At 42.9% G+C, this 16,629-nt stretch overlaps 1 protein-coding gene across 1 annotated transcript in view; it reads left to right on the forward strand.

Annotated features, from left to right (window-relative positions):
* Window positions 1–2,168: 2,168 nt before the first annotated feature.
* The window catches only part of CRTC3 (CREB regulated transcription coactivator 3), a 116,543-nt gene continuing 102,082 nt past the window's right edge, over window positions 2,169–16,629 (forward strand). Inside the window, exons 1-2 of the mRNA XM_055088458.1 lie at window positions 2,169–2,403; window positions 9,906–10,004. Of these exons, the coding sequence (XP_054944433.1) occupies window positions 2,272–2,403; window positions 9,906–10,004 (231 nt within the window). The 5' untranslated portion in view covers window positions 2,169–2,271. The remainder of the gene's footprint in view (window positions 2,404–9,905; window positions 10,005–16,629) is intronic.

The raw sequence follows: 16,629 nt of genomic DNA on the forward strand, positions 1-16,629 counted from the left end.
GAAAAATAATCACAAAACAGCAGGAAAAACTTATTACAGTGGGATTGGGCATGACTTCTTTTTAAAATTGTATGCCTTGTAAAACAATTGTTTAAAAAATCCACATGTATTTATTTGATTAAAAAATTAAATGGAAAAAGATTAGATTAACCATAGTAAGAATAGAAGTAGGATGACTATCTTCCAAATTAGATAACGGAAACATGAAAATAAAAAACAGTCATTCAGTGCAATAGAATTCTATATGATAGATCCTTGCATTGGTGAATTGGTGGATGAAAATGGAGGATTTAGCTCAACACCCATTCCAGTGTCCTCCTGTGCCTTCCTATATTTCAGAAGCTGAAAGGCTACATTTCCTAAATGTTATTGTAGCTAGAATTCTGGATGCAATTTTGGCACTTCCAAGACAATTTTATCTCTTATTGGATTTGTAAGGTGGAAGTGAAGCTGAGACTGTGCATGTGCTGTTTCTATTGGTGAGGACAGATTTTTCTACAGTGGCTTCTTCTCATATGGTTCAGGAGGTGGCAAGTGTAGTGACAGCTCTCCAATTCAGTAGATGGCTTCCAGATTTTAGAAGAGGCAGTGGCTCTTTTGGTGGCCTGGTTCTGCAGCATGTCTCTCAAGGTCATTTCTGAACCATTCAACCTGGAGTCTGCTTCCTCAGCCCTCCAAACAAGTCCTTAAGCCATTTTATACCCTATACCCTTTTATACTTAAACTATCTAGAATGAATTCTGTTCTCTGAAACTGAACCCAATGTAACAGGAAAGCAGAAAATAAAATATAAAGAAAAAGCATGGTAGATGGCACAAAATAAAACAGAAGAAATAAATCCAATTATACTTAATAAAACAAGCTAACCTCTAGCTAATAGAGATATGTTCTCATATTAAATTTTCTAAAAAAAATCTATGAGACATATGAAAACTACAATGATATACCACACAGTAATTAAAACAAATGAATCAACGCAAATGAATTTCAAAAACAATAGTAAATGAAAAAGGTTGCAAAAAGTTATTCAGCATGATGTTGTTTTTGTAAATTTTAAAGCCAAATTTGGTATTTCATATGCAGTTGGTGGAGCCATACATCGTATGTAGTAAAAGTGTAAAATCATGAATGTGAGTGATACGTACCAACTTGAGCCCGGTGACAATCTCTAAGGAGGAAGGAGAAAGAATAAGGGTCGGGTTTTACTTCTGTATGATTTTCTATTTCTTTAATAAATACCAAGTAACGGAAGCAAAATGTTTTGATACATTTAATCTTGATAGTGGAGGGCGTAGTGTCGCTAACATCATTTTCTGCACTCTTCTGCGTGTCCCTAATAGTTCCTAATTTACAAAACGCAGACACACTCTCAGAGCCGTCCAGGACATCTTTACACACAGCCACATCTATACGGAGAGGAGCTTCTGGGCTGCAGGAGAGGGAGAAAACCGTTGAGGCTGAGAAGCTAGTTATAAACGGGGAGTTGACGTCTGACTGGAGTCTGCAGAGGCCACGGATGCTCAGAAAGAGCCTGGTAAAAGGGCCGGGGCCGAGGAGCGAGGAGGGTGCCCCCAGCTCAAGTTCGGGCAGCTCGGGAGATGGCTTTAGAAACTGAGATCCAGATTTAGTAACTTTTTTCTTGGGTGGGCCTGAGCGGACTGTCAGCGACACAAATCGAGGGAGGAAGAGGGCTGGGAGGCGGAGGACGCAGGGCAGACGTTAGGCCCCAGAGTGTGGGAACTGAGGGAGAGGATTGCTCAAGCGTAGGTCGCCCCGTTTTCCCCCCCTTAAGGAAATCAGCATAACTGGAGGGAAGACGGGCGAGAAGGATGTTAAAACTGTTCTAGAATGGTAACATAAATCCAAAGGCCAGGACGTCCCTACGAGGGAGCGTTTTGGAAAAATGGTACCCTAGCTGCTCCCTCACGTCGGATGCGTTTTGCTCTGCTGACGGGGTTTCCTCGGTGTCTGCGTGGCGGGTCGCGAGCCCGGCTCGGGACGCCGGGGAAAGCCCTCCGGTGGCTGGCGCGGAGCCGGGTCGGGGCCGGGCTGCGGGAGGGCCGCGCCGAGGGCGGGGCCGGGCGCGCGGGGGCGGACCTCGGCGCGCTCCCGGCCGCTCGCTGGCTGTGGGGCCGCGGCGGCTCCTCTGCCGGGTCGCGCCGGAGGACGGGCTTCGGGCGGCGGCCGGGGCGGCCTGCGGACGGACGGGTGGGCCGAGGCGCAGGGCCCGCGCCCGCCGTCTCCCACTCCAGCCGGCGCCGGGCCCGCGCCATGGCCGCCTCGCCGGGCTCGGGCAGCGCCAACCCGCGGAAGTTCAGTGAGAAGATCGCGCTGCACACGCAGCGGCAGGCCGAGGAGACGCGGGCCTTCGAGCAGCTCATGACCGACCTCACCCTGTCACGGGTGAGGGCCCGGGCCGGTGCGGGCGGGCGGCCACGGCCGCGGGCGGGCCCCGCGCGGCGGGTGATAGGTCGCGGGGCCGAGGCGATGGCGGGGCCGGGCGGGGTCGCGCCCGCGGAGTGGAACCTGGGAGCGGGGCCGGCGCGGCCGCGGCCTCGGCGCTTGCCCGCCTTCCGACACCCGCTGGCGGTTTGCTGTCGCCGCGGAGGTGGGAGGGTCGCGGGGCAGTGTGTACGGGGAGATGGGAAGGGGCCGAGCCCGGGAAGGCGGGCCGCCGAGTGAGGGCGGCCTAAGGGGGAGGGTGACCGGGAGCCCGGGGAGGAAATCACAAACAGCTCGGAGGCGGGCGGTGCGGCTTCTCACTGCTCCGAACATCCACCGCCCGCGAGTCCTCCCGGACTGCTCGGCGTGGAGGGCCCGAGGCTCCCACCCGCTCCTTCGGGAGAGCTCCGCGCACCAGTGAATCCAGGGCCGGCCCCGGGCTGGTTTGGGGTCTGTCTCGGTATTGAGATGTGATTCCATGTCGAGTGTGGGGCTTCGCTACTCTTCCTCCATGGAGGTGCTGTATCGGTCCGGTTTACTGACTTCAGCCCCGATGGTTCATGAGAACTGGGAAGGTGTACAGCGTTGCTGGTGACGGAGGAGGGTCCAGGAGGAATAAGGCGCCAGCCGGGACAAACACCGGGCGAGGGTTGGTAACTGTCGAGGGAGGCAGTGGAGGATGGAGAGCCAACAGGAGTGTCTGCGCAGAACTGCAGAGAAGGAGGGTCAGCGTGAGCGGGGCAGGCAGGCCTTGAGGATCCTGAATGCTGACCTTGAAGGACCATCAGGAGGATGGGGGAGGATGTACAGAAGCGGGGGCGGGGTTGGGGGCAGCCTGAAGGAGAATTAAGGCCGAGTCGCAAACTGGTGGTCCCTGGCTCGCTGAGCTGCAGACGCGATATTTTTTGGCCATTGGTGCTTGGGAAAACTTCTGGAATCTGTTGCCAGAATTGGGAGATTTTTCATAGAAATCAAAGTTGGGGATGTTAATATACAATCAAAATTTTGTTCTTTCTCTCTATTTTAAATATATATTTATATACATTTAAAATTGGGAGACCCTCCTGATTTCCCATGTGACAGCCAGCTGGCTGGAGCTGGGTGATGGCTGCCCCCTCAAATGGAGCATGTATTCTCTGGTTGGCCACAGTTCACCCCACACCCTGTCATGATCCCCCACTCCTGAGGCTAGGTGTCACTTGCCATTTATCATATTTTTGATGGTATTTTCTTTTAGCGAGGTTAAGGAGAAAGTGAAATATCTCTTGTACTTACATTTCTATCATGATGAGAAGAAATATATATAGATAGTGCTAAACCCTGTAGCTCAGGTTCTCTTGAGTTTAGCAAGCCTGATCAACTCTGCCCCATATGATAACTCAATTCAGCCACCACTTTTCTCTATTCTAATTGCTGTAAAATTGTGATGTCATTTTGTCCTTCACCTTGTACAGGGCATTATTTACACGTTAATTCTGCCTGTGTTCTTTTCTACTCTCTACCAATTGCAAGTAAAATAATAAATACTGCTTGGCTCCACTGTGTTTATAAACCCAAAGGCAAACAATAACACTGAATTTGCCTAGTAATGTTTGCTTATTTAAAATTTTAAGGGTAACTTTCATAATGAAATTATAAAACTGAAACACTTCTTGTAGAGAACTCGTAGATCCCCAAGCATATGTCTGAACCTCCAAGGGTCCAAAGATCTCAGATGGAGAAGAATCTATCCAGTTCATTATTGATAACCAGGTGGCAGACATACTGATTTTCCATTACTAGCCCATGGTGGGCATGCTTATAAATGGAACAGGCATCACTAATAAATCTAGGTACTCTTTCTGAGTCTGTGTTGGGCTTTGACTCTTTCTCCATATAATCAGAGTCAGTCCTTCAGAGTTGGAGTTAAATCCTATTAGTTTAGTTGGTGGGATAGATTAGATTATGGAGAATTTTTCACTCTAGCTTTAGGGGTTCAGCCTTACCTGGAAGCAGTGGAAAATTTTTGAGAAGAGAATGCTAGGAGGATCAGTTCAATGGTGGCACCTGGAATGATAAGGAGAGGGAAAAAAGTGGAGGCAGATATGCCTGGAAAGAGGCTGTTCCTTTGTTCATTCATTAATTTGTTGGTACTTGAGTCCCCAGTGGGGGGTGTAGGGGTCGGGGGAGGTGAAGACTTGGTACCTTGCTTCAAAGATCTTTTTAATTTGTCTAGCAAATACTTTTTGAGTCTCTAGTGTGTGCTGGGGGTTAGGATGGACTCTGGGGATATAGTAGTGTCTCGTCATAGATTTTAGGGTTTAATGGGGAAGACATTCATTTGACAAGTCAGGACACATTTTGATGAATAGTACGAAAGGGGAACATTTGGGAGTGTATGGTAGGGAGTCCTCACCTCTTCTAGTGGCGTAAAGGGTTAGTAGGAGCGGGGAAGGCATGTGAGGGTATATGCTCGTGTGTTGAGGGAGGGGAGAGTGTTTTAGGCACAGGGGACAGAGGTTCAGCAAGGGGATGAGGAGGGTAATTTGAGATGAGGCATTCATGGGGATTTGGGACTTGATCCTAAGGACAATGGAAAGTCATTGAAGGGGTTGAACCAGGGGAGATTTGCATTTTGAAAGAATGCCTCTAGCTCCAGAATGTAGGATAGATAGGAGGAGGAGCTAGCAGGGAAATCCTTTGGAGTCTAGGAGATGTGATGGTGGCACTGGCAAGGGTGGTAGCAACAGGAAGGCAGAGAGGTGAACAGATTGATACTTAGGAAGTAGAAAGGACCAGGCTTGGTGAATGGATGAGGGAGGTGGGGGAGAGGGAGGACTCAAGGATGATCCCCAGCTTTCGGACTTGAGCCATTTCAGGGTATCCTCTGCTAAGAGAGGGAGCACTGACAGGAGCAAGGCGGGAGCTGACTCACTGTCAGGAGGTGCTGAGTTTGAGGTGCCTGTGAGGCATTTAAGTAGAGATGGGCCAGCAGATAGTTGTATATATGGTCCTGGAGCTCAGGAGAGAAGTCTAGGCTAGTGGGAATCTTTGGTGTGTAGCAGCAGGAGTAGATTCTGCTGCCTAGGAAGAATTTCTAGAAAAGATCTTAGAAATTGGTGGCCTAAATTCTAATTTGGCCCTCTGATTTTATTTTATTTACTTTTTCAATTAGGGCCAACAGTGAATATTGTGATTTTACATTAAAATCTGGACTCTGGCTTTTGAAAAAAGAGATCATCTAACAACATTTACCCTACATTTCCGCATGGCAGCGGTTGCCTGGAGTTGAATAGCCGCTGCCCCCCTTAGGGCACGGATGTGTCCTTCAGTTTGCCATAGTCCCCGTCACTCCCTATGGTTTCCTCACAGTGATTCTAGGCCGCTTCGCTTACTTATCTTCCATACTTGGCACCCGTAACCTTTTGAGTTTGTAACCCCTGCTATACATAGAGTGAAACATGGAAAGGGCCTAGGAGAAGCCCAAGGAGCTCCACCATTTAAAGGGGAGGTAGAGGAGGAGGAGCCAGCAAAGAAGACTGAAGAGCAACCAGAGAGGTAGGAGGAGAGCCAGGAGGATTATGGTTAAGAGGAGGGGATGTGGACCAGCCGAGCAGCCCCGTGCTGCTGACTTGGTCTGATGTGATAAGGACGCGTTCTTTGGTCCAGTCATGTGGAGGTCTTTGGTAACCTTGGTGAGAGCCACCGCGTCCACAGTGTGCTGGGTGGAAGGGAGGTTGTGAGGCACTGAGGCCTTGAATGGAGGAAGTGGGACAGGGTTGGGAACTTGTTCAAGAAGTTTGGCTTTGAAGGACAGCTGGTAGTGTTGAGAAACCACACGATCAATAGCACATCAACCTGGAGTGTTAATTTTGCTGGAATATTTGGGAAAAACTATTACTTTTATATTAAAACAAACAATAGATATGTTATGGCATAGTGAGGCCTCAGAGAGGAATAGAGGAGACTAGAAACATTAGATTTGGGCTGAATATGGAGCGTTATCTCTTTGCCAGCCACTGTGCTGATCACTTTACATTATCTCATATAGTTCTCACAGTAACCCTGTTGACTGTGTATCTGGAGCGATCCTCATTTTGCGGGAGAGCAAACAGACTTGAGACGTAAGGTTGCATGGCTGGTGAGAGGCAGAGCTGGGGTTTGATTATGGTTGTCACACTGAATGTCTATATGCTCAACTGCTTTTTCTCCCCCATTAGGATATCTAATTGTACCAGCGGCATTTGTTGAAAACAGTTTTCTTTCTCCATTGAATTGCTCTGACACTTTTGTCAAAAATCAACTGGCCATGTATATGTCGGTCTATTTTTGGACTCTCTCCTGTTCTGTTGATCTGTTCATCTCTCTTTTGAACAACAGCACATTGCCCAGATTACGATAGCTTTATAGTCAGTCTTGAAACGAGGTAACTTAAGTCTTCCACCTTAACTGTTCTTAAAAATTGCTTTGGCTACTCTAAGTCATTTGCATATCTACAGATTTTAGAATTATCAATTTCTGTGAAAAGGCCTGCTGGGATTGTGTTGACTACTACAAGACTTTTTCAAAAAGGAATTAGTGGGACTTAGATCTCATTTCATATAGACATTGGAGGAAATTCCACTAAAAGTGTGTGACTATAGGCTAAAAGTTGCTAACTCAAGGTACTGGGTGAGGCAGGTCAGGAAAATGAGTGGAGGGGCGAGGAATGAGATGGTAAATGGTAGCTGATCTTCGGCCATAGTGGAGGAGTAACAGGGTACAGTGAGGACACGGGCAAACTGGAGAACCCAAGCCCTGTCTAAGGGGGCAGGCACTTCTCAGCTCCATGCACTGTTGCCATGAAGAATATGGGTTCAGTGTCATTAGATCTTTCAGTCAAGACAAGATGGAAATCCAGATTTTTGTGGCTTCTTGCAATTTAAAAATTTAAAACATTGAGTGGGTCAGTAGCACGTGGGTCAAACAGAACTCTCGAGGCTAACCAGGTCCTGTCGCCTGCCAGTCCATGACCTCTGCCTCAGGCTAATCATCCTTTGGTCCTCATTTTCCTCATCAGTAAGCATGACGGTATTGAAGACAGTCTCTAAGGTTCTTTCTAGCTCAATGGCTCTAAATTTCAAAAGAGAAAAGTGTCAGAATTACTCAGGGGTTTAGGAGGTAGTTGAGGATATCAACAATAATGATAATATTTTGAGCAGTTGTCCAGACCAGTACTCTTTACACACCACTGTCATGTCTGTTCTCTATTTTAATCCTTCCATCGTCTTTGTGAAGTAGGCAGCAGAATAATCTGTGCAACCACGTGCGAGCTCCGGTTTACAAAGTCAGGTCTTCCCCTTCCAAATCCAGTGCTTTTTTTACTGTAGCACAAACGTCTCTGAAGACTCTAGAAATGGGCAGTTCGGTAGGGACAGCAGATATGGACGACTGTGAGATGGCCTCAAGCTCAGCTGAAGGCAAATCTCTAGCTAGATTTAGAACTTAGCTTGGTTGAAGTGTCAAGGCTTTTGGGTAAGAGTTGAAGCCTTTGTGAGAACTCCCTGCAGGTAGGAACTTTGGCACGTATTCATCTTAGTAAGCTAGCACCTGGCACAGTACCTGACACACAGTTAAACGTTTTTATGTAAGTGACTAAGTGAATGGATTGATGCAAGAAGGAATCAAAGGCTTTATTAGATCAAGGGGGCTGAGAATTTTGTTGAGAGACTTTCAAGGATAGAGAGTCAAATGCTTCTGGTTGAGAATGTCAAGATCAAAAGCTGAGACTTTATAACTTAGCTGATAGATGGGAAAAGCTCATCATGGCTTCCTTCTCATATTTGGCTCTCAGATCTGGATTTTGATTAATAGAGTTTTACTGTGCAGTATGTTTGAGAAATCAAGTACTGTGGGTATAAGGAAGTTAAGGCTGCCAAAGGGTTTTATATGCTTTTAAAACTTGCAAACAGATACAAGTCCTTATCTTTGGAGATGCATATTGAAATATGGAATGCTAGGATGCCTGGATTTCTTTCAGTGGAGTGCAGTGGGTGATGGAGGAGGTAAAGATGAATCAAGATTGGATGTAAGTTGATCATTGTTGGAGCTGAAAGATGAAGGGATGGGGTTTCATTGTACTCGTCTCTATTTTGTACGTATTTGAAAATTTTCATAATAAATGTAAAAACAAAAAATCAGAGCACTTCATAGGTGCAGCGATGCTTTTGGTCAACCAAACTTCACTTTTCTCTGAGTTTGTGAATAGTATGATCATTGAGGGAGAAATGGAACAAAGGAAAGGTACATGGCAGAAATAAGAATGTGGGTTTTGAGTTAGCCATAGCTCAGCCTCCTCTAGCTGTGTGACCTTGGGCAGGTGTCTGAACTTCCCTGAGTCTGGGTCTCCACGTTTGTAGAAGCAGGATCATATGGTCTCCCTTGGTGATTGCTGAGAGGGTTAGGGATAAAGTGGGCAGAGCGTCTGAGGATAGCATCTTTCTCATCTTAGGGGCTCATATCTGGTAGTTTTTATTATTATTAGACAAAGACAGAGAGTAATGAAAGGGTAAAAATCTGCCTCGGAGTTCCTATCTACCCTTTCTTCCCTACATGAATTACAAGTGCCAAGGGTTACATAACCACAGAGGTAATTTATTATTTTAGAAGCAGAACTGTTAAACACCAAATTGGACCACTCTGGGGTTTACAAGAACTGTAACCAGTTTACTGCCTTTTGAAAAATGAAGCAAGGAAGAACTTGCAGAAGTTAAATTAAAACAGTAGGATATTAAAACAGTAGGATACCATTTTATACCTGTTCAGTTGACCTCCTTCTTTTCCCCAATTAATGATAATATACAGTGTTAGTAAGTTTTTGGTCAAACTGTTTTCTCATATATACATTGGTATACCCTCTGGGAAAACATTTTGGCAGTGTGTATGGAGAGCCATCAAAAGGCCCAGACCCAGAGACTTAGTAATCACTCTTTGCAATGCGTTCTAAGGAAATAATTCAGAAGAAGAGATGTTATATAGCCATTAAAAATGCTTATGTAATATCGTAGAAAAGAGTTATGATGTAAGCATGCAAGATTGTACCTATGTTGTGATCACCACTGTGCAGTTATTACACATAAATGTAAAAGGAGACTGGAAAAGAGCATGGAGAAGGGAAGGTAGTCAATGTGTTAGAGTCATGGACAGTGGCTTAGTTTTTTTTAAGAAATTCTTTTTTTGCTGTGCCTCCACACACATACACTCAAAGACCGTGCAAGAGTACCTCACTGTCATGACTGGGACATTTAGCACAGGGGTAAATTCTTTCCAGAAATAGACTAATCAAAACCCAGAAAGCACTGGAAGCCTGAAGGTTTTAAGTAGAGAAGAAATCGAAGCCAAGACTTTCACTCTTGAACCATTTCGCTAGATAACACCATACTATGATGCTTCTTTCAGATCTTTGCTATCATCTCTCAACAGCTTTGAAATATCTTTGTTCCTAGGTTCAATTTCAGAAGCTTCAGCAACTGCGCCTTACACAGTACCATGGAGGATCCTTACCCAATGTGAGCCAGCTGCGGAGCAGTGCCTCCGAGTTTCAGGTACCTGAGATACTTACTTTCTTTGAGCTGAGTGGAGTGTAAAAAGAGAAGCAAAAATTTTCCTTGAAAAGATTAGATCTTGGCCTCCCTGGTGGCACAGTGGTCAGGAGTCTGCCTGCCAGTGCAGTGGACATGGGTTCGAGCCCTGGTCCGGGAGGATCCCGCATGCCACGGAGCAGCTGAGTCCTTGTGCCACAGCCGCTGAGCCTGCGCTGTAGAGCCCGTGAGCCACAACTACTGAAGCCCGTGCGCCTGGAGCCCGTGCTCCACGGCAAGAGAGGCCAGCGCCATGAGGGGCCCGCGCACCGCAGCAAAGAGGAGCCCCCGCTCGCCACAACTAGAGAAAAGCCCGTGTGTAGCAACGAAGACCCTACGCAGCCAAAAATAAATTAATTTAAAAAAAAGAAGATTAGATCTTGAAGATAAACTGGGCTTAGATACAGTTCAGTGTTCTTCTGGGAAGGCCATTGTTATTCTTTTTCCTAGTTATTGCAGCATAAGATAGTGTTATTTCACAAAGGGTCTAAGGCAGCACTGTCCATTGGAAATATAATGTGGGCCACATATGTCATTTAAACATTTCTAGTAGCCACATTAAAGAAAAAGAAACCAGTATAATTAATTTTAATATTATTTAAATAATTTAAATAATTATTTGACCCAATCTATCCAAAGTATTATTGTTTCAACATAGAATCAATATTAAAAAAACATTAATGAGATATTTCACATTCTTTTTTTTTCTTTTTTTTAAATTAAGTCTGTGAAATCTGATGTGTATTTTGCACTTAAAGCACATCTTAATTTGTACCAGCCATGTTTCACTACCTTCATGTGGCTAGTTTCTACCATGCTGGACAGGACAAATCTACAGCATAGATAACTGGTCTATATTGCGCTTATTTTTTAATTAAAAAAATTTTTTTTTTGGCTGTGTTGGGTCTTCGTTGCTGCGCACGGGCTTTCTCTAGTTGCGGTGAGCAGGGGCTACTCTTCGTCGAGGTGCGTGGGCTTCTCATTTCAGCGGCTTCTCTTGTTGTGGAGCACAGGCTCTAGACGCATGGGCTTCAGTAGTTGCAGTATGTGGGCTCAGTAGTTGTGGTGCGTGGGCTCAGTATTTGTGGCTCGCAGGCTCTAGAGCGCAGGCTCAGTAGTTGCGGCGCACGGGCTTAGCTGCTCCACGGCATGTGGGATCTTCCCAGACCGGGGATCGAACCCCTGTCCCCTACATTGGCAGGCGGCTTCTTAACCATTGTGCCACCAGGGAAGTCCCTATATTGCATTTAGATTAGTGCAGTGTCACAGGGTGCTTTAATCATTCATATTAGTGAAGAGCCTTGTTCAAAACAATGTGGAATTGGTGATTTGGACAGTGGTATATGATACTGTTTTTAAGATCTGAATTAGATATCCTAGTCTTTGAAAAATTAGGAGGCTGACATTCTAATTATACAATTTAAGATTCAGTGTTAAATTTTAGATGTAAACTTTAAGATGAAGTTTATTCATTTGGACACCTCTCCATTTTAAAAGTACTATCTTCTTTCTTTGTTGTGAAATATGGTTCACTTGTTTGGTGATGTCCCGTAAAGCAGAAATATTATTTAAATGGAGACTTCCATTTGGGAGTGCTAATAGGAACTCTTAAATGTAATGTGATTAGAAAAAGTACTATATGAACATACTTGTACCTTAGTACACTGGAATCTTGTCTTTAATATAATGACTTTGGAATCTCACTATAATACTGCCTATATTAGAAATCTACCTCTGTAGATCAAGCTGTCTTACATGTTGGCCATTGGGTCATTCAGTATCCAAATAAAGTAGATCTCTGCTTTATGCTGGATTTCATGCTTCAGAAAATAGAACTTTGTCAAGATATGTTGTGTTTTAAATCCCGATTTTGTGGTACTTTCCTGTCAACTTTAGAGGAATATAGAATGTACTATAGTGTCCTTTTCCTTGTGTATTGGGGGATGGGATGAAATGACAGCCCCAGGGCTTCCCAGGATTCTTTCTCTGAGTAATTTTTAAACTTTGAAACAATCACAAACTTACAGAAAAGTTGGATGTACAGTAAAAATAACTGTATTTTTACCTTTGAGAATAAGTTGCTGACCTAATGCCCTATCAACCCAAAATACTTCACCATGTATTTCCTACAAGCAAGGCCGTTGTTCTACATAACCTGAATAGAGCCATCAAAATCAGGAAATTAACAGTGATGCATTATTACCATTTGATCCTGAGACCCCATTCAGGTTTCACCAGATGTCCCATTACTGTCCTCTATAGCAAAAGGATCCAGTTCAGAGCACATACATTGTCTTTAGTCTCCTTCAGTCTAGAACAATTTTTCAGTCTTTTATTTTTGACATTAAAGAAATTATTTTTGACTTTTGTGACCTTGCCACTTCTGAAGATCACAGGCCAGTTCTTTTGTAGAATATCTCTCTGTGGGGGTTTGTCTGATGTTTCTTCATGATTGGATTCAGGTTATGCATCTTTGGCAGGAATAGCCAAAAGTGTTTCTGTTATTGTATCCCATTAAGCAGGTGATTTTTCATTTTCATGATGTTCACTTTTATCACGTAGTTAAGGTGGTGTCTGTCAGTTTTCTCCACTCTGAAGTTACTCTTCTCCTTTGTAATTAATAGGTATTTTGTGAGGAGATACTTTATCCTGATTCTCATCAAACTTTCAATTTCTACATTTATTTATTTATTTCTATATATGTGGTTTTGTAATTTCTTATTTTTTTCCATGGTTTATAATCTATAACTATTATCGTTATTTTGATCCTCACATTATCCCTGATTAGGCCAATAGGAGCTCCTTCCCAGGATTCTTGTCAAACTGAGAAAAAAAGGGAATCCCAGAAGCATAAATTGTTTTTTAAGCAAACATTTTTGAAGTGTAATTTATATGCAATACAATTGACCTTTTTTAGATTTACCGGTTATGTTGTATAATTACCACCACAATCAAGATACAGAACAGTTTCATCATCCCCCAGAAGTTCCCTTAATATCCCTTTGTAATCTATTCCTATCCCCTACCTCCAGCCTCTGAAACCACTGATCTGTAGTTTTGCCTTTTCCAATGTGTACTATAAACAGAATCAGAAGTATAGTTCTTCTTTCACTTAGCAATTGCATTTGAGACTCATCCATGTTGTGGCATGTATGAGTTTCCCAGAGCTGCCATAACAAAGTACCACAAACTGGGTGGCTTACATTTTGAGCAGCAGAAATTTATTCTCTCACAGTTCTGAGGCTGGAATTGTGAAATCAAGATGTCCGTAGGGCCATGCTCTCTGGGGACTCTAGGGAAGAATGCTTCCTCGTCTCTTCCTAGCTTCTCTTGGTTGCCTCTAGTCCTTGGTGTCCCTTGGCTTATAGCTCCATCATTCTACTCTTTGCCTCCATTCCATATGACCTTCTTCCCTGTTTGTCTGTGTCCAAATCTCCCCCTTCCTTCTCTTATAAAGACACCACTCATTGGATTTAGGGCCCACCCTAATCCAGTATGACCTCATCTTAACTTGTTTGCATCTGCAAAGATTCTCTTCCCAAATAAAGTCACATTCATGGGTACTTGGGGTTAGGACTTGAACAAATCTTTTTGGGGGAACGTGATTCAACCCACTACATTGCAGTTATCAGTAGTTGACTCTTTTTATTGCTGAGTAGTATTCCATCGTATGGAGGTACTATAATTGGTTTATCCATTCATCACTTGATGAGCATTTGGATTGTTTCCACCTTTTGGCAATTGTGAGTAAAGATATTCACATTCAGTTTTTGTGTAAACACCTAGTAGTGGAACTGCTGGATCAAATGTAAGTGTATATTTAACTTTGTAAGAGACTGCCAAACTGTTTTACAAAGTGGCTATACCATTTCACATTCCAGCAATGTTCCAGTGACTCTGCATTCTCTCCAGCCCTTGGTATTTCATTTCTTTTTTTAAAATTGTGGTTAAAAAAACACAACATAAAATGTATCATTGTAACCATTTTTTTTGACTTTTTTTTTTTTTTTTTTTTTTTTTTTTTGCGGTGCGCGGGCCTCTCACTGTTGTGGCCTCTCCCATTGTGGAGCACTGGCTCCTGATGCGCAGGCTCAGCAGCCATGGCTCACGGGCCCAGCCGCTCCGCGGCATGTGGGATCCTCCCGGACCGGGGCACAAACCCGTGTCCCCTGCATCGGCAGGCGGACTCTCAACCACTGCACCACCAGGGAAGCCCCTTGACTTTTTATTTTATTTTATTTTTTTCACACACACACACACACACACACACACACACACACACACACAAATTTGTATGCACTAACAGAAAAAAAAGCTAGAATTTCCTCAAAAAGTAAAATGTAACATAAGCCAATATTTATTTCCTAATAAAAACTTAACTCAGCATTTAAGCTGAAGAATCACTGGTTCTGTTAAGCTGCTTGTGGATTTGTTTCATGTAACATTTTCATATAGATAGCTGGTATTGACATTTTGAATGGCATTCATAAAGTAATCTTAGCATACCCCTTCTCCTTCTCCTCTTTACTTCACATTTTCCTGTTAATTTCTGTCCTTCCATATATTCACTATTCTCTCCTTGAATATGAAAAATATAAATTTATAAAATTTAAGGTATCAAATAAATGTTTACTATTTAATTTCTAAATTACCATAAAGTTCTCTAAAATTATAATTTATGCAATGGAGTGACCTATTTTTTTCTTTTGATAACTTAAGAAATCACAAATGAATGTTTAAGATAAAGTGAATATGAGAAGAAAATTATCCAAGACCTTGACATTTAAAGCAACTTATTTACCCTTTCAACCTATTAATTGGAAGATTTCAGGGGAGCAACAGTTTCATTTAATCATGTTGAGCAAAAGAATCAACTGACACTGTTAAAAGAAGCAACTTAAACAGATACCCTAGGTGTCCACATTCCTGGACTATATCATTTTCTGGACAGTTACAAGAACACCATTGATGGCTCCTGGCAAGCTATGCACTCTGGAGGATAAGGAATCCTTATTCTTAAAGGTCTTTTGATTTCTAAAGTTGAAAGGCATTCAGTAACAATCACTGAGTTCTGAAATGACACGAGCACCAAGTGCCTGGGAATCATCAGTGAGAATAAGATAAAGATTTCTTCTTCCGATTTTATTTTTTTCACACACACACACACACACACACACACACACACACACACACACACACACACTGTATTTTATTTTTACAAGAGATAAATAAACTGACACCAAGCATTGTAAATGGATGACCACAACAAAAGAAACAATGATTGCGATTACCAAACACAAAACACACTCATACTATGTCATGATATTGACATTCAGTCCAGTAATCCCCCCCGTAACAGTGCCTTTACTTTGCAGTGAAAATTGATTTGTATATTTTTTGCCTCTGAGTCCTTGTGGGATTATTTTTCTTTTTATTCAAACAGAAAGTCACAAATATTATAATCATCCTCATCAGTTCACTCAGTCCCATGTAATTAATTTTTTTCATCTTGATCTTTTTTCATAATACAGTATTGGAAACATTGTTACATTAAAAAAAACCACCTGTGATGACAAACTGATGCACAGTTTCTCTAATTACAAGAGAGAGAGGTATTCTGTACAGTGATGTAGTTCTTTAAAAGCAGAGTTAGAAAACAGTAAGAAAAGTAGCCCCAAAATCTAGAACTAATAAGCAAGGATAAGAAGGATGCAGGATACATTTAGAATATACAAAAGTCAATTATTTTCTTTATTCCTTTTAACCTTTTTTGTTTTTTTTTTGAATTCTTTTTTTTATATAGCAGGTTCTTATTAGTTATTTTATATATATTAGTGTATATATGTCAATCCCAATCTCCCAATTCATCCCACCACCACCACCAGCCCCCCGCTTTCCCCACTTGGTGTCCATATGTTTGTTCTCTATTTCTGCCCTGCAAACCGGTTCATCTGTACCATTTTTCTAGGTTCCACATACATGCGTGAATATAAGATATTTGTTTGTCTCTTTCTGACTTAGTCTGTATGACAGTCTCTAGATCCATCCGCGTCTCAACAAATGACTCAATTTCGTTCCTTTTTATGGCTGAGTAATATTCCATTGTATATGTGTACCACAACTTCTTTATTCATTCGTCTGTTGATAGGCATTTAGGTTGCTTTCATGACCTGGCTACTGTAAATAGTGCTGCAGTGAACATTGGGGTGCATGTGTCTTTCTGAATTATGGTGTTCTCTGGGTATATGCCCAGTAGTGGGATTGCTGGGTCGTATGGTAATTCTATTTTTAGTTTTTTAAGGAACCTCCATACTGTTCTCCATAGTGGCTGTATCAACTTACATTCCCACCAACAGTGCAAGAGGGTTCCCTTTTCTCCACACCCTCTCTAGCATTTATTGTTTGTAGATTTTTTGATGATGGCCATTCTGACCGGTGTGAGATGATATCTCATTGTAATTTTGACTTGAATTTCTCTAATGATTAATGATGTTGAGCATTCTTTCATGTGTTTGTTGGCAATCTATATCTTCTTTGGAGAAATGTCTATTTAGGTCTTCTGCCCATTTTTGGAATGGGTTGTTTGTTT

The sequence above is a fragment of the Physeter macrocephalus genome, chromosome 11 (genome assembly GCF_002837175.3).
Source record: "Physeter macrocephalus isolate SW-GA chromosome 11, ASM283717v5, whole genome shotgun sequence".
Lineage (NCBI taxonomy): Eukaryota > Metazoa > Chordata > Mammalia > Artiodactyla > Physeteridae > Physeter > Physeter macrocephalus.